The following is a 17,235-nucleotide window of genomic DNA, read 5'->3' as shown; positions in this document are numbered from 1 at the left end:
CGTGTGTGTGTGTGTCTATGTGTGGGTGGGTGTGTGGACAGTGCTTTTTGTTTCCGCACCCAATTTTTGTAAGAGCGGTTTTTTTTTAATCGATCGATCGTGGATCGTTATTTTATAAAATATGCTGATTTTTCTATTTAGGCAATCTTTTTGTTCTGCACATTTCCATGAGTGGTCAATCTTGTTTTTTTCAGCTGGTGCCCACATGATCCATTTCCACAAATTATTGCATTCTTTTTACTCTTTGCTTATGTGTTTATTAGTCATATTCTTGATCCTTTTAGATGTTACCACTGCAATTATCCTTTCTAGCCAGGTTTTAAAGGATTTTCATCTTTGAAGAACCTCAAAGAAAGTAAGGGAATTTTTTTTCCCTTTTTTGGGGGAAAATGGTTGAAAATGTTCAGCATGTTTCCATGGTTTGACTAGTCTATCTTTTCATTTCATCTCCGTTCCTGAAACAGCAAGTGACACTGGCAATATGACTATTTTTTACACCTCAAAGGCAGAGGCTGGGCAGAAATTGAGAAAAATTTAGCATCGTACCGACCTGCATCCGCGTGAATTTTCACACATCGAACATCTGTGAAGGGAAAGGTCTGAGATGGTGGGTTTCTCTGCGTTGGCTGGAAGAAACGTGTTCGTTTTCTAAAAGAGGCACATGGATGGAGCGAACCTTCTGGATGATGTCTGAATTGCGACAGACCAAAGTTTAAAAACTGAGGATGATGACATTATCGCCTTCCATAAAAGGCATTGATGGCATTTTTTCAATTGTCCATCGTGGTTTGAATTCAGTCAAAGTTCCGGCTAATCGTTTTTGTTGCCGATCTGTGCTCTGAAAAAACTAGCGTCGCCATCATTGTGAAACCCGGTCCGAACCTGGACCTAATTTTGTCCATCGATGATCCCTTGACGCGCCATCGTGGGCAATATTGAGTAACCTTTATCCTTTTCATAGAAAAGAAAAGAAATGGTCATCGTTTCAAGTGAAACTTCCAAAACAGAAGTTAGAGTCACACTTGAACTTTCATTATTTTTATCTCGGTATCTCGATCCAGAATCCCTTCTCTTCGTGAGACAAACATGCTGAATGACGTTTTGGCCATTGCCCACTTATTTCAAGTCTAGAACTTCATCATCAAATCGCGCGAAAGTCTTTACCTAAATCAGCCACAAATTGCAAAGCCACCCATGTTCTAATGCCTTTTTTTTTTTTTTTTTTTTCCCTCACATAATGTTATGAGCGATATGCATAGGTTTATAAAAGGCAAGCAGAATTAATACAAATAGATTTGTGAAAGGAGGTCAAGAATAGTGTGGTACAGATAAATTTCAGTATTCGGCATGATCACGCAGGGTGGGATGACGGAAGCGAGTGAGGAAAAAGAATTTCATTTTTTTTTTTTCTTTTTTTTTTGGGAAAATAGAAATTTGTTTATACCCATCAAAATGAACTATGGTTTTATTTTTATTGCGTGATAATGCTAGTGTAAAAAGGGAAAAGTATGAGAATGTGATTATTATTGGGTTACATGTTTAAAGAGGGAAAAAGAGTCTGTAAGAGGAGTCTCCGCATTTAGAGCTTGGGACCAGCAGCCAAGGTTTCGGGAGCGGCTTGATCTTCATAGGTCTTGAAGTTCTCAACGAACATACCGGCCACCTTGTGGAGCGAGGCATTGAATTCCTCGGCAGTACCTTGCCAGATCTTGCGGGGATCCAAAAGCTCATCGGGAACGTTGGAGACCTTGGTGGGGACCTTGAGGTTGAACACATCGTAGTCCTGGTATTCGGCATTTGCAAGTTCACCGTTGTGGATAGCATCCAAAATAGCACGAGTGTACTTGAGAGGGCAACGCTTGGCCACGCCAGCCTTGCCACCGATCCAGCCAGTGTTGATCAACCAAGCGTTAGCCTTGTGCTCGGACATCTTCTGAGCCAACATGGTAGCATAGCGCTGAGGATGGAGAACCAAGAAGGGAGCACCGAAACATGCAGAGAAAGTGGCGGTAGGCTCAACGATACCATCTTCGGTACCAGGAACCTTGGTGGTGTAACCAGAGATGAAGTGGTACATGGCCTGTTCGGGAGTAAGCTTGGACACGGGGGGAAGGACACCGAAAGCATCGCAAGTCAACAAGATGATGTTCTTGGGGTGACCACCCATGCAAGGAAGCTTGGCATTGGGAATGTGATAGATGGGATAAGCGCAACGAGTGTTTTCGGTAAGGAAGTCATCAGAGTAATCGACGACACGGGTCTCTTCATCCAACACAACGTTTTCCAAAATGGAACCGAACTTGATGGCGTTGAAAATATCGGGTTCCTTCTCGGCCGACAAATCAATGCACTTGGCGTAACAACCACCTTCAATGTTGAAGATACCCTGGTCGGACCAGCAATGTTCGTCATCACCAATAAGCTTACGCTTGGGATCGGCACTGAGAGTGGTCTTGCCGGTACCAGAAAGACCAAAGAAGAGAGAAACATCACCATCGGGACCTTCGTTGGCAGAAGAGTGAAGAGACAACACACCAGCCTTGGGCATAAGGTAATGCATCACAGTAAAGATCTAGAAAATCGAAAACCGCAACTTAGCAATCGGATCATTATCATATCCAGCCCTCCAGTTCACGCATTCTCTCTCTTTTTTTTTTTTTTTTTTTTTTTTTTTTTTTGCTACTCCATCCAGGACAAGCAACAATATACCGCCAAAGGAAGCCGCTTTTTTCCTTTCCCCAATACTTACACCCTTCTTCATTTCACCAGCGTATTCGGTACCCAAAATGACCATCTCGGCACGCTTAAAGTTGACAGAGACGGAGGTGGTGGAGGTCATACCGGTGGTGTAACGGTTAGCAGGGAATTCACCAGCGTTGAAGATGGTGAAGTCGGGAGTACCAAAGTTCTCGAGTTCTTCCTCGGTAGGACGGATCAACATGTTGCGCATGAACAACAAGTGGTAAGCGCGGGAAGCGACCACACGCACCTTGATACGGTACTTGGGATCCCAACCGGCGAAACCATCAAAGACGTAAAGGCGAGGACGAGTGTTGAGGTAATCAATAGCACGTTCACGGTTGATCAAGAAAACCTTTTCGCTGATAGGGGTGTTGACAGGGCCCCACCAGATATCCTTTGAAGAGGTCTCTTCTTCAACAATACGCTTGTCCTTGGGAGAACGGCCAGTCTTCTTGCCAGAGTAGGCACAAAGAGCGCCAGCAGAAGAAATAACAGTACCCTGTTCATAGGTCAAGGCTTCTTCGTAAAGAACAGCAACGGAAGGATTGCGCTTGATGGTGACCTAAAGGAAAAACGATGAGTATGATTATGTTGTACGAAATGCAAGCTTTTTTTGTTTTTGTTTTTCAGGGATTTACCTTGTCGTAGTCGATACCGGCCATTTCGTGCAATTCTTCTTCCACCTTGGTGTGAGTGGAACCGGAGCTGGAAGGTCTACCGGCATAAGGAGATCCAGGTCTAGGAGTGGCAACCATGGTGATGTTGATGTTTTTGAGGAGAAGAGAGAAGAATTGGTGTTCTTTTTTCATCCAACGAGAGAAAAAATATTGGCATTTATATATTATGATCTTCCTCGGAAGCGGATTCGTCGTATTTCGGAATTTGTCATTGGTCCCGCACATGAAAGGCTCCTTTACCCTCCTTTTGGAATAAATCACGGGCCATCCCACCGCTCGCTGGAGCAAACCGCACACGGCTTCCGACATTGCCCTAGTCAACCCTTCCATATATGGCAAGTTTTAGGCCCTGGGTGAAGTCGCACCATGTGAAATTTGTTATTTTTAAATTCATTTTTTTTCTGAAAATCCATAACCGTTGCCGTTTTGTCAACAGGGCGAGGAATGACTAGTTTTTCCCTCTTTCTATTGCATGCGTGATTATGAGTTTATTTATTATCAGCAAGGCCATTTTATAATGATGGCCATTTTCCGAAATACGGCATCAGCGAAAAAGCTGAATTTTCAAAGTCTACGTCATCCGGTTGCACAACCCCGCTCGATTTTTTGAAGAGAGAAACTGGCCCCTATTTCTCCACGGCTTTGCTTGAGCTTGCAATGCCGACTTTGAGGGAACACTGGTGATATTTTTCTTTTTACTTAAGTTTCGCCATTCTCGGTATGGCAAGTACCCTTTTCAAGTTGCTTCCCCACAAACGAAATAAATAGCATCAGAAAGTCCGCCAGCGCGGGGCAATTTAGTCCTCCGAAGATGTTTAAACTTTTTTTTTTTTTAGCACTGAGCGGAAACCCAACTCCTTTTATTGTTAACATGGTTATGTGCGAATGAAAAAATGCTAAAGAAGGACTCCGCTACGCCGTACGGTTCTTGTTGTCGGCCTTTGTATACCGTACCATTCTTCACATGAATATGACAAGCGATTGAAAAGTTGCCGCCAAGCCCTATCACAGGGAGTTTCACTTTGAACCTGTAGCTGTGGCTTCATGCCAATTGTCACTCTAGCCTATGTTCTCAAACGTTGATGTGGCTCATAAAAAAAGAAAGTCAATATTCTCGGAGCAGAATCAGGATCGGCTTCAAAAATCAGTGCCATAATTCACAAAATACACAGTCTATCCGATGCTATCTCCAGGATCCTTATGGACGAAATTGAGAGATAGGTTTTCCTCCCGTAAGCTACCCTTTTTTGCATGTGAGCATCATGATGATTTATTGTTATGGAAGAACCGAAACAATGGTTTTCAAGTGCAGTCCAAGTCGGAGCCCGTAGGCAATGACAATACGTCTACGTATCTCAGGTCGTGGCAGCCGTTCCAACCATGAGATGATGCATTAGAATGGATGGAAGAAGCCATAGGAATATAATTTTGAACCTGGTGCTCGCTCAATCAGCATCTGTGTATATTAAAGTGGGGGTACAAAAGCACGCATGATTCAAGATAATCGGTTTGATCGCCTGTGGTTTCGACTTTTCGAATACATCGGAACAATAAGGTTCACATAGAGTAACACATATAGTACGTTTCAGTTGATGATCAATTCGTATCCTGGTTCCGATGTTTCAACCCCATGAGTTCTTTGGAAAAAGCAAACCGTTCAAAAATAGGCATGCTTCGATTAATGAACATTGTTTCCTATCTTGATTTCGTCTGTATTCAATCGATTACACAACCAAAAGGAGATATCATGTGTGAAGAAAAAAAAAACCAAATATGTTGCCATTGCAGTTATGCAGCCGATCGCATTATAGCCATTCGTTTCGCGGGATGGATCGAATGCTGTTGAAATGTCCCGATCCAGCCACCGGCCATCCATGGCGGAGTACCGGAATTTTTCCGGACAACACAAGTTTGCAGGAGCAAAAACAGGGTGCACGGCTTTTTGACTCACCACCACACTACTTTTCGTTGGGAAAAAAAGAAACAATGGAAGAGCAGACGGACGATGTCGGTCTGCTTCGCGAGCTGGAAGGCACATTACATACGCTTCTTGCTGACGAGCTGCTGCAAGATGTTCCTCAGGCACCGACTCTGGAAGAGATTGACACGCTCATCGCGGTAGAACAAGGACACGCCTATCAGATCAAGATCGATCGTGGTCCGCTGGAGCCTATTTGTATGTAGAAGTACCAAGTACCAAGTGGGATTCGGTGCTTGTTTGGTCTTATTGAATTCTCTTTAGTCATTGTCGTAGGTCAAGCATCCACCGTGAGTGATATTAAAAAACTCATCCAGGTCAAACTTGAAAGACTGGAAAGGCAAAAGAAAAAATCCATCAGCTGGTAAACCCCTAAAAAACTTCATGATTTTGCAGCAGCGACTTATTGTTATTTTCGTTACTCCAGGAAGTACATATGGCGATCTCATTGCCTCATGCTCGAGCATCAACGCTTATTAAACGACTGCGCGGCTGTCAGTCAATTGGGTATTCGTCAGGGCAGCGTACTTCATTTTGCAAAGCTTGCTCACCAAAAAGGACAACATCGACGCCCTCGCCGTTGGTATAAGCGTTGAAGGATGGTTTTTTGCTGCCCATCCTTTTTGGCTTGGCAGTTGTACAGGGATTGCTCTGTCTATCCACGGCATATTACGGTTGCAAATCTAACCGGCGGCTCCTGAGAAAAAGAGAATTACCCACCAGCATCGTTCTCACGACATTTCTCTTTGCAACCAATATCGGATCAAGATTTACCATAAGCAATACCCGAACCGTGATACTACTCCTTACATGGATTCGGTCCGCCAACAGATCAGGGCGCTTCGTCGCTCTACTAGCAACTTGGTTTTCAGAGATAACCACTGCGTGAAAGAAGGAGGATGTGCGTACAAACTTTTTTTGTTTGTCCATTTTGCAATAAAAAACAAAAATTTCAGTTGAACAAAGTCAATAATTGGCCAAAAAAGGCAATTCATTCAGCTCATTCTCGGACCAACCAGTTTGGATCGTTTTGTTCCGTCCTTATGACATGAATCACCACATTCGTCGCGCAGCCCAGACCACTCGACATGTCTTTCGATTACCATGCGTGTTCTACGCACGACGCCTTGTAACAACACGCTATGCTGTTATCGACTCACGGACACGCAGTCTCCTACGTCCCTACACTACTTCTTGCACGATGGACCGATCCGGCATGTCAGCTACGATTACCGACAAAAACTTGGCACCCCCTGTTAAAGTATACCCAAAGGTACTTTTGCATGCTGATTTTTACCGGATGCTTGAGCCGAAAAAGGTGGGGAACTAATCCGGTTTTCCATAGACATTCAACAAGCTGCTGGTGGCGAATCGAGGTGAAATTGCGTGCCGAATAATCAAAACGGCTCGAAAAATGGGCATTCGAACTGTTGCTGTCTATTCGGATCTAGACGTGAATGCATTGCATGTGCAAATGGCGGATGAAGCGGTGCACATTGGCGGTGGGCAAGCTGCAGATTCGTATTTATCCATTCCCCACATTCTGGAAGCAGTTCGACAAACAGGGGCGCAGGCCGTGCACCCGGGATACGGATTTCTAAGCGAAAATCCTGCCTTTGTGGAAACCTTGGAGAAAGAAGGAGTAACCTTTGTGGGACCGACAGCTAAAGCGATCGCAGCCATGGGTGATAAAATTCAAAGCAAGCTTCTGGCCAAATCCAGCAAGGTGCATTGTATCCCTGGCTTTGACGGTCAAATTCACTCGGTAGCCGAAGCGGCCAAAGTGGCTCACGAAATTGGTTATCCCGTCATGATCAAAGCTAGTGCTGGTGGAGGGGGCAAAGGCATGCGTATTGCATGGTAAGCAATTGAGAGCGTCGATGAAAAGATGATGGATCTAGACAAACGACATTTTAATAGGAACGACAGCGAGCTTGCTGACGGGTTCAAGTTGGCTAAGCAAGAATCTCGATCGGCATTTGGCGATGATCGACTGCTCATTGAAAAGTACATTGACAATCCGCGCCATATTGAAGTGCAGGTGCTAGGAGACAAGTTTGGAAACGTGATCTATTTACCGGAACGTGAATGTTCGATTCAGCGGAGAAATCAAAAGGTGATTGAGGAATCACCCAGTGTTTATGTTGATGAAGAAACCAGACGCCGCATGGGTGAGCAAGCGGTAGCGCTGGCAAAACATGTCGGGTACAACTCGGCAGGTAAGAGAGAAAGAGAGAGAAAATTCACGGATGATCCCAATGGCTGATTTGTGAAACCACAGGCACGGTTGAGTTTTTGATGGATTCATCTCGCAACTTTTATTTTTTGGAAATGAATACGCGATTGCAAGTCGAGCATCCGGTTACTGAAAACGTCACGCAGTTGGATCTCGTGGAACACATGCTGTATTCTGCTGCGGGGTATCCTTTAAAGCTTCAGCAATCCGATATAAAGATTCATGGCTGGTCCATTGAATCTCGCGTGTATGCCGAAGATCCGCAAAAATATCTACCTTCTGTCGGTCGTTTGCTGACGTATCAAGAGCCATCCACGCTTGCGCGATGCGATTCCGGGTTTGTTGAAGGGTCCGAAATCTATGTGGAATACGATCCTCTGATTTGCAAAGTGGTTACCCATGGAGACTCCCGACAAGAAGCGGTCGATTCCATGATTCGCGCTTTGGACGAATATGTGATTCAAGGCGTTACACACAACATCCCTCTCTTGCGAAGCGTGCTCGCTCATCCTCGATTCCAGAAAGGCACCCACATCACCACTCACTTTTTGGCCGAAGAATACCCAAACGGTTACACAACAGCGCCCATGTCCAAAGAAGCTGTTTTTGAACTTGCTGCTGCAAGCAGTGCATTGTGGGCGATCCAACAACGAAAGCGATTCACTTCAGGGCACGCATCTTTGAACGCATGGGATGTCTGGGTTCGCTCAACAGATGAACAATCCAACAAGACCAGGAAAACCAAACTCACCCTTTGCTATTTACCCGACGGTCGTTTCGAGGTAAAGTTCGGTCAATATGTCGTCGTTTGTTTCTTTTCAGATGTTCATTAAGGTGTAGGCTCTGTCACCTGAATTTGGCAAGTTGTGCTTCTCGACTCAATGGCATGAAAATGATTTATTGGCCTATTCATCCTTTGATAATGACCGAAAATCCGTCATGCAGTATTTGGATGTGCTGGACTTTGGATTCAGAATACAGTATCAAGGCACCAAGGTATGTTTTACGAGTTTTCATCCCCAGTGCGCGATAGTTCCTCCATGGCTGAACCCACATAATAGTACAAGGTGGCTGTGTTGGACAACGATCAATACGAGCTGTCAAAGTATATGAAACGAAAGGCAGTCGACGAAGAAAACAAACTAATGATAAGCCCAATGCCGGGACGCATTATCAGTATAGCGGTTAAAGAAGGAGACGAGGTAATAAGGGAGAATGATGACGGTTATTCTTTTTGCGGTGCACTCAAACAAGGTATCATAGGTGATCAAGGGTGGAGAGTTGGCGGTGGTGGAGGCCATGAAAATGCAAAATATCCTACGCACTTCACAGATTGGCATTGTCAAGTCGGTCCACGTCGTTCCTGGTGATATTGTTAAAGCTGGTCAAGTCCTGATTGAATTCGAGTCCTAGACCTCAATTATCCCCCTACGCATTTTTATTTTTCGTAATGGTTTCTGACATTCCTAAACAGTACTCTTTTTTGGGATCCAACTATTCTTGCATTTTTTTTTCTCAACTCTTTAATATTGCCTCGTCAAATTGAACATGTTAATCAATAGAAAGCATTACACCCAAACGTATAGCTCTATTCTGGCGCTGACAACTGTGCCGCCCATATTCAGACCATGGTCTTGTTACACTGGCGTAGAAAATATTCGATACACAGAAAAAAAAAGAGTATTGTTATTGGCATTCGTGAAATCGACACAAAACCAAACGAGCTCTATAAAATACAGACTATCTCTATGAACAAGATGAAAAAGATAAAGGAATAAAAGAAAACAAGATGCAGGAATTGGAAGGGATTATTTGTTCTTGGTGAATCGGTACGAGAAACGCTTTCGGGTAAATGAGAATTCACCGAGTTTGTGTCCAATCATTTCTTCGGTAATGTGTACTGGCGTATAGTCTTTTCCATTGTGAACGAGAAATTTTAAGCCGACGAATGAGGGAAGAATCGTACAGCTACGAGCTGTTGGACGAAAAGAGAATAATGTAGCAAAACATATCAATTGAATCAGTGAGTAAATCGACTCCAAATCAGTCTCAATATTATACGGTACCTTGTGTAGCTATGGGAGTACCGTTCTGAACAGCTTGACGGAGGCCGGGGAAGGCAACGAAGAAGGGACCCTTCCAAGCAGAACGTGGCATGGTAGAACTCGGTGTGAAGTTATTAGTGTGCAAAGACCAAGTAACCAAAAAAAGGGGGAGCCTGGCCAAAGTCGAAGCTCAGCCACCGGACTGCGTTTCATGTTCATGGTTTGCTTTGTTTCATTTTATCATACCATGGGGGAAGTTTTTTTATTCAATATGAATTGGGAGACCTACTCCTTTGGCAAAACAAGAAATTCTTAGCACCTACAGAAGATGCATTGGAACACAAGTGTTTATACAAAGCTTGTTGAATAAGGATACGTTGGAAACTTTTTTGAAACCGAAGAGGGAACAGCGAAAGCGACCCAAGGTTGCGCAAAAAAATAGTCGGTGTTGGTGCGATTCTACGGATAGGTATTATAACTCCGCCGCATTCAGCCTTTGCTCATCATTTTCGTTTTTCCTTTTTTTTCTCTTCCTCTTGTTCTTTTTTGCTTGCAGAACGTCACCTCATGAAGTTTGGTCACACTCTCAAGACGTCTCTGAACCCGGAGTGGACAACCCACTATGTTGGTAAGCACTTGTTACAAAACGCATGCCGCAGTCGAGATTATGAATTTCCGCAGAAAGAAACTCATAAATGTTCATACTTGGTGCTTCATTTAGCGTACGACGACCTCAAATGGCTGTTAAAGCGCGAGAATGCTCACGGTGAATGGACGGAAGAAAGCGAGTCTAAGTTTGTGGAAAAGTTGGAACAAGAACTTGACAAGGTCTACAGTTTTCAACGGATTAAATTGGAAGAAATCAACCAACGTATCGAAAACGAAGCGCGGGAAGTCGATACATTATGTCAGAAAGAAAATCCCGACGAGGACGAGTTTACAGCTTCCGAACTTGAATTAGGTCACATTATTGCTGATGTGCATGATTTGGCCAAATTCAGCCGTCTCAACTATACCGGATTCTTGAAAATCATTAAAAAGCATGATGTAAGTAATACGTTCAAAGCTGATCACCGACCCATGGAGACACTTGCTCACTCCCAGTCGATCTGCAACAGAAAATGACACGATGGACTTTGAAACCAATGTTCAATGTACGACTGAACGCCAAACCATTCTACAAAGAGAATTACGACGCCTTGATTGTAAGAATTTCCACATTATATGATCGCGTGCGAACGCGAGGTAAAGAACGTGGCGGTGATGCAGCCGCCGGTGGCAAACAAGCTGCATTTGTTCGCAACACCACCAAATACTGGTAAGTGCTGAACGGTGGATGGAACTTAACAACTGATGATGAATCATGATTGCCTCTAATGTTTATTTATTTATTTGGGTTAGGGTGCATCCTGATAACATTACCGAGCTGAAGCTGATTATCCTGAAACATTTGCCTGTGCTTGTCTTTAACCCAAATAAGGAGTTTGAATCTCAGGATTCCGCCATCACCAGTGTTTATTTCGACAATGACGATTTCGAGTTATACATGGGACGATTGGAGAAAACCGAAGGCGCTCAGGCTATTCGTATGCGATGGTATGGCGGTATGGACAACAACAATATCTTTGTCGAGCGCAAGACCCATCGCGAGGATTGGACCGGTGAAAAATCCGTCAAGGCTCGATTTCCAATCAAGGAAAAGTACTTGAATGCTTTTCTCAAGGGCGAATATACCACTGATGAATTGTTTGCCAAAGCCCGAGAACAAGGCAAAAAATCCGAAAAAGAGCTTCAGGAACTGGAAGATCTGGCGCAACAAGTGCAATATACCGTGCTCACAAAACGATTACATCCGATGATGCGCACCTTTTACAATCGTACAGCGTTCCAGTTGCCGGGAGATGCTCGTGTACGTATCAGTTTGGATACGGAATTATCTCTGATTCGCGAAGATAATATGGACGGACGCGTGCGTGCAGGAAATAACTGGCGTCGCATGGACATTGGTGTCGATTACCCGTTCAAACAACTCCCCGAAGGCGACATTTGTCGATTCCCCTACGCTGTTCTGGAAGTCAAACTTCAGACCCACGTCGGACAAGAGCCACCGCAATGGATCATGGAACTCGTCAACTCGCATCTTGTGGAATCGGTGCCAAAATTCTCTAAATTTATCCACGGTTGCGCCACTTTATTGGAAGATAAGATCAATGTGTTGCCATTCTGGCTTCCTCAAATGGATATCGATATTCGTAAACCGCCTTCCAAATCATTTGGCTTGTCGCGTCCCGATGGTGTGGGTATCAATGTCCCGGATGAAGACGATGACAACGAAACAAAGGGTGACGGTAGCAAGCTCACGACGGATGAAGATGTGCGCATTCGTATGGCCGATGCTACAGAAACCACTCCTTTAGTGGAACACGATGAAGAGCAGGGTACCTCGTCCACGCCGCGACGTCTACTCAAAGAACTTTCGCCTGCTGGTCTGAGTACATTGTTCAAAAAGTCCAAGACCACGTTCCGCCGACGAGGCAGAGATAGCGCAAGTAGCGGTGCCGGTGCCGGTCGCGCCCGTGCCAGCATTCCTCAGAAAGCGCCGCCTGTCAAGACGTACTTTGCGAATGAGCGTACCTTTTTACAGTGGATTAAATTTACGCTCTTGCTGGGTGGATTAGCGATGGGATTACTGAACTTTTCGGACCGGATAGGACGCATTTCCGCCTGTCTTTTCACGGCGCTTTCCATGGGCGTGATGATTTATGCTCTATACAACTATCATGACAGAAGCAGTCGCGTAGAACGCAACGAACCGGGAGAATATTCAGATAAATATGGACCCGCCGTGTTGACAATTTTTCTCGTCATCGCCGTGTCCATTAACTTTTACCGTAAGTAAAACCTAATGGACAACTGTAATTTTTGTTATGCTGACCGTTGTATTTTATAGTTCGCTTAACGACGGATGGCGATGTAGAATGGCATCATTAAATATGGACCATGAACCTCCCTTCTCAGATGATTTCAATGCAAGTCATCTCGTTGATACATGTATATCTATGTCCTGTTTGACCTTTTTACCTTTTTTTTTCCATTAAATGAGATATGAAAAGTGTGCATAGAATTGCATCATTCTATCTAATATTGTTTATCAGTCTTGATTGCCTTTATTGTTTGAAATAACGATCCTTTTTAAATTCGAATCCCGACAGTGAAAAACTGCCAAATTTTGGTGCAGGTTTCCCGTCCCACCTGCTCCATCTTTTTTTGAATTTTCTGCAACAGTATGGGTGATGGAGGGTAAGAGTTTTCTTTGTTCTTAACCATGGAAAGCCATGAATTTATCAGCTAACGTAATTTGCCCTTGAATTTCAGTTTGAGTCAAGATGACTTTCGTAAATTGTTGGCTACGCCTCGCGCACCACCTTCCGGTGAGGAAGCTTCACCGTTCAAGATGCCTCCCGCCAAAACACCGTAAGCAATCCGTTTTTGCCTAAAAAGATTGTTCCTCATCAAGATGCAATCAACTGATTTACGTCATCTTTTCAGTCGCAATACCGGCGCAGTCTTTGCTAAACCTCGGCACGTAAAGAAGAAGCGACCGGATTCCAATAGAAAATCGTCCGAAGATAAATCTACAAACGAGACTTTACACTATCGCGATCGTGCGGCCGAACGACGAGCAGCGGAGGATGATCCGGAAGCACCCCTTTCCACGGAAGAGATTCTTTTAAAGACCACCGTTGAAAAGGGCGACACGCTCGATGCCCAACAGGTTTACGAACAATCGAAATATCTTGGCGGCGATGTCAGTCATACCCATTTGGTAAAAGGTCTTGACTTTGCCTTGCTGCAAAAAGTACGCACAGAAATTACACAAAAGAAGCAAGAAATCAGCGAAAGAAAAGCAGATTTAGAGGCAGAGGATGAGTTGGAAGCGGTGATGGACAAGATCAATCGAGGAGAACGGATTGCCGCAGGCACGAGTGACGATGAAATGGAAACAGAGGAAACGAATGAACCCGTCTTTCATTCAATCGTAGCACGGAATATCTTTAATCTTGTTCACTCGACACCTCCAGCGAAAAATGAAACATTGACGCCTGGGAGAATGGCCTTCGTTTTCGAGTTGGCGGATGAAGTCGGTCATTACAGCGATGCGTTTGCTATACCAACCGCAGTGATACGGAGTAAAGCCGATGTAGCTCTGCTGCACAAAAAGATGGGCTGGTCGGAAGATTTGCAGGCAGAATCCGAACTGGTGATCTCCAAAATCTCCCAGGTCATGACACGCTTACGGACCGAAGAACGATTACCCAAGCTACCGGGGCAAAAGACAGTGAAAGTAGAAGGCAAAGGAAAAGAGCCGACCCATGTGACGATACCGGACCATTTAATGGATATTGATATTTTTGCCGGCGCGGGTCGTGATTATACGTTGGATGAAGCCTCTGTTGAGCAGAAAAAGAAAACGCAATCACCTAGCGACGTCAATGAGGAAAGCAAACCCACCAACTATTTCTCTGGCATCTCTGATGAAACTCCGTTGGATGCTTCACAAGATGTCAAGCAGGATGATGAGATCATGAAGGAGACAAAGCAAGAGGTAGCTGCGTTGTTGAAACGAGCCAACGCTGAATCCTCGGCGGAGGCAGCTGATACCAGTGCAACACTCAGCAGAAAACGTGGTTATGATCAAGTGCCGGAAGATGCGGATGCGAATGACATTGACATGTTTGGGTTAAGCACCTCGGCACTACCGACGTCATTTGAGGAACGAAAACGCACGGTCGTTTATGACGGCGAATCGGACGAGGAGAAAAATACGCACAGTTCCCTGGTAGATCAAGGCACTCACCGGAACAAAAAAGCCCAACTGACGCGATGGGATTTTGATGACGAAGAAGAGTGGCAGAAATATAAAGATTCAGTGGAAATCCACCCCAAGAGCGCTTTCCAGTTTGGCGTAAAAATGGGTGATGGGCGAAAACGCAATCGAGAGAATCGACGTGGGATGAGCGACAAGCAGAAATTGAATCGAGAATATCAACAAGTAAAGAACATCATGGATAAAAAGTACGGCAAATCATTGTAAATAAACTTAAATCATCATGCCCCTATATTTAACTGATATTTCCCCCATTCTATTCTTCGTTTCCAAATGTGAACTTATCCCCCTTTCTCAACTTTTGCTTCACACTCGGCAAAGTATAACATATTCGATGCTTTTGACGCCGACGGGAAGATATCATTGGCAGCGACTCTTGTTCGGTAACTGGATTAAATTCGATATCCATCTTTTCGCTTGCTCGATCCACTTTTAAAGCTGATTTTGATGGATAGTCGGTCGATATATCGAGAGCCTCAATGACAACTTGCGGTGTCGTCACGGATGTTAGTAGCAAATGACTTGATGAACTATTCGACGGAACAGATTGGGACGGCGAAGGTGACGGTGACGGTGACGGTGACGTTGGCGAGCTGGGGGATGGCGATAATGACGGTGAGGGTGGAGAATCTGGAATGAGGGGCTGAACAGGTGCAGCACGGTGAGTGAGCGACAGAAGTTCCTGTCGTAGTTGAAGGTTTTCGTTCCGCAAGGAGATGACTTCTTTTTCAAGTCTTTGAATGTGTTGAGTGTATATGGCATTCGCTCGTACAAGCTCACGATTTTGACGCAAATGGGTTTGTTTGAAAGCTTCCATTGTGTCTGCATTCATGGGCATCCGTCTTTGAATAGCAAAGCATACAACATTTCAAGATGTCCGAATCAGTTGCAGGAATCCAGTGTAACTTTTTTTGATCAATTATAACTTTATGGCATTTAAACTCCGATATCAGTGCACCGCCAGTCAATTCCATCATCCAAACAGAATAATATTCCAGCATGCCTCTTGCATTGTCGCCCTAATATTTTGCACGGTAAATTGCGCGTTGATTTGCGCTGCATATCACTGTGTAGTCTGTCGTGGTCACTTGGTTGGGCCTTTCGGGTTTACAAAGGCCCTTGAGGTTTACAGGTAGGCTATCCAACACGGATTATTATTGAAGCAACTATCGATTAATCTGTTACTTGTGGACCAATAGCTAAGAGAAGCTGCAACCACACTTTGCATAAATGAAGTAGTGGAAAAAGCTGCATAGCTGCTGCTGTCAAGGTTTTGTCGGATGGATTTATTCTGTGCACACCGATCGCCTGTTGGATTACAAGCGCTCAAGGAAATCAGATCACATCGACTCAAGGGTGGCTGAGTCAATTTTAATTCCCAGGTCTTGCTTTTTTTTTTTTTTTTTTTTTCTTCGGTCAACCTTTTACTTACGGTCGTTCTTGAACATACCCATATATCGTTTGTCCCATGCATATCGATCGTTGTTACTTTTGTTCAGGACCATGTTATCCTGGTCACGGTACGATGTTTGTCCGTAACGACAGCAAGGTAAATTACTCGGGCTCCACCTTTTTTTTCCTAACACTAGAGGAATGGAATCGGGATGGTTTTTCTGAGATCTCTTTTTTTTTTCTTGTTACTAGACTTTCCGTTTCTGTCGATCAAAATGCCACAAGAACTTCAAGATGAAGCGTAATCCTCGCAAGGTCAGATGGACCAAGGCATTCAGAAAGGCCAGCGGCAAGGAAATGGTCATTGTAAGTAATTGGGAAGGAAGTGTGTGTGCCATTTGGTGAATCTTTTGATCCATATTCGCCGAGCCAAATGCTGATTGGTTTTTGATTATTAGGATTCCACCTTTGAATTCGAAAAACGTCGCAATGTGCCTGTTCGCTACGATCGTAACCTTATGGCCACTACGATCAAGGCCATGAAGCGTGTGCAAGAGATTCGTGCTAGACGTGAACGTGCCTTTTACCGTAACCGTATGTCTGGCAACGCCGAAAAGGAGAAGGCCGACGATATCAGAGTTGTCAAGCAAAACATCGAATTGGCTCCTTTGGAGGCTCAGAAGCGTATGCAAACCGTCAAGATCGAAGCTACCAAGGCCGAGAATATGGACATGGAAGAGTAATTCGGCAGCAGTTTATATTCCGTCCAGCTTTTGTATTCCTTAGTTCACTTTTTTTTTTTTTATTCATTGACACTTCCGCCTCTATATTTCTCGCTTGAGGAAAGCGAGATTTTGCTCGATTTCTTTTTTTTTTCTTTCTTTCCTTTCTCATAATGCATCATTTCTGTATATACAGTACAAAAGAAGTTCCTCTTTAACCATCCGTATTTTATGTCTTGTCCTTTTGATTGTTAGATCGTTATGTATTTGGAATTGGAACACAAGTTCACATTTTTCTGGCTGTGTACGTTTTGGAGATTCAATGTGAGCTGAAAATCGTCGGATGGATCCTCGTTCATTGAGATACGCATATCAGTATATGGAGATCAGTGAGTGACTTGCCCATTTATATTAGTAGACTTGAACTTTCATGAGCTAAAGCGTATGATACTTGGCTGTGATTTGTCCTGAGATAAACTTGAATTGGGTGAGGATGGGATGCCATGAAAGCAGTGGCCGCCATTCAAACGGCGCGCGCACAGATCGGCGGATGGA

The 17,235-nt window shown here is 44.3% G+C and overlaps 6 protein-coding genes across 6 annotated transcripts; 4 read left to right on the top strand and 2 right to left on the bottom strand.

Moving 5' to 3' along the window:
- Positions 1–1,255: 1,255 nt before the first annotated feature.
- BYT42DRAFT_570336 (phosphoenolpyruvate carboxykinase [ATP]) lies at positions 1,256–4,042 on the bottom strand. The gene is made up of 3 exons (XM_051568384.1): positions 3,381–4,042; positions 2,750–3,304; positions 1,256–2,572 (listed from the first exon to the last, which is right to left on the bottom strand). Exons 1-3 carry the CDS (start codon positions 3,747–3,749, stop codon positions 1,580–1,582), a joined length of 1,917 nt encoding a protein of 638 aa, XP_051422755.1. The 5' UTR covers positions 3,750–4,042; the 3' UTR covers positions 1,256–1,579.
- An 896-nt stretch (positions 4,043–4,938) lies between these two features.
- On the top strand, positions 4,939–6,370 carry BYT42DRAFT_570325 (uncharacterized protein). Its single transcript, XM_051568383.1, has 3 exons — positions 4,939–5,595; positions 5,662–5,761; positions 5,825–6,370. Exons 1-3 carry the CDS (start codon positions 5,193–5,195, stop codon positions 5,991–5,993), a joined length of 672 nt encoding a protein of 223 aa, XP_051422754.1. The 5' UTR covers positions 4,939–5,192; the 3' UTR covers positions 5,994–6,370.
- A 441-nt stretch (positions 6,371–6,811) lies between these two features.
- Positions 6,812–12,577, top strand: BYT42DRAFT_497527 (VTC domain-containing protein; the record flags this gene model as incomplete). Its single annotated transcript, XM_051564500.1, has 10 exons — positions 6,812–7,257; positions 7,318–7,616; positions 7,679–8,439; positions 8,498–8,642; positions 8,759–8,835; positions 8,897–8,989; positions 10,252–10,306; positions 10,400–10,725; positions 10,797–10,996; positions 11,080–12,577. The coding sequence occupies 10 exons, from the start codon at positions 6,812–6,814 to the stop codon at positions 12,575–12,577; spliced, it is 3,900 nt and encodes a 1,299-aa protein (XP_051422753.1).
- Positions 12,578–12,850: 273 nt separating this feature from the next.
- BYT42DRAFT_570321 (RED-like protein N-terminal region-domain-containing protein) lies at positions 12,851–14,793 on the top strand (the record flags this gene model as incomplete). Its single annotated transcript, XM_051568382.1, has 3 exons — positions 12,851–12,978; positions 13,054–13,152; positions 13,228–14,793. Coding segments are annotated over exons 1-3 (1,460 nt in total), but the record flags the coding sequence as incomplete, so codon positions are not given.
- BYT42DRAFT_570317 (uncharacterized protein) lies at positions 14,794–15,460 on the bottom strand. Its single transcript, XM_051568381.1, has one exon. It carries the CDS (start codon positions 15,402–15,404, stop codon positions 14,823–14,825), a length of 582 nt encoding a protein of 193 aa, XP_051422751.1. The 5' UTR covers positions 15,405–15,460; the 3' UTR covers positions 14,794–14,822.
- Positions 15,461–16,034: 574 nt separating this feature from the next.
- BYT42DRAFT_593742 (ribosomal protein L24e-domain-containing protein) lies at positions 16,035–16,701 on the top strand (the record flags this gene model as incomplete). Its single annotated transcript, XM_051570724.1, has 3 exons — positions 16,035–16,115; positions 16,211–16,324; positions 16,417–16,701. The coding sequence occupies 3 exons, from the start codon at positions 16,035–16,037 to the stop codon at positions 16,699–16,701; spliced, it is 480 nt and encodes a 159-aa protein (XP_051422750.1).
- Between the last annotated feature and the right edge of the window lie 534 nt (positions 16,702–17,235).

Source organism: Radiomyces spectabilis, assembly GCF_025331425.1.
Source record: "Radiomyces spectabilis strain NRRL 2753 chromosome Unknown BYT42scaffold_7, whole genome shotgun sequence".
NCBI lineage: Eukaryota > Fungi > Mucoromycota > Mucoromycetes > Mucorales > Radiomycetaceae > Radiomyces > Radiomyces spectabilis.
The sequence above is the reverse complement of the archived record's forward strand: the minus strand, read 5'-3'. Positions and strand labels throughout refer to the sequence as shown.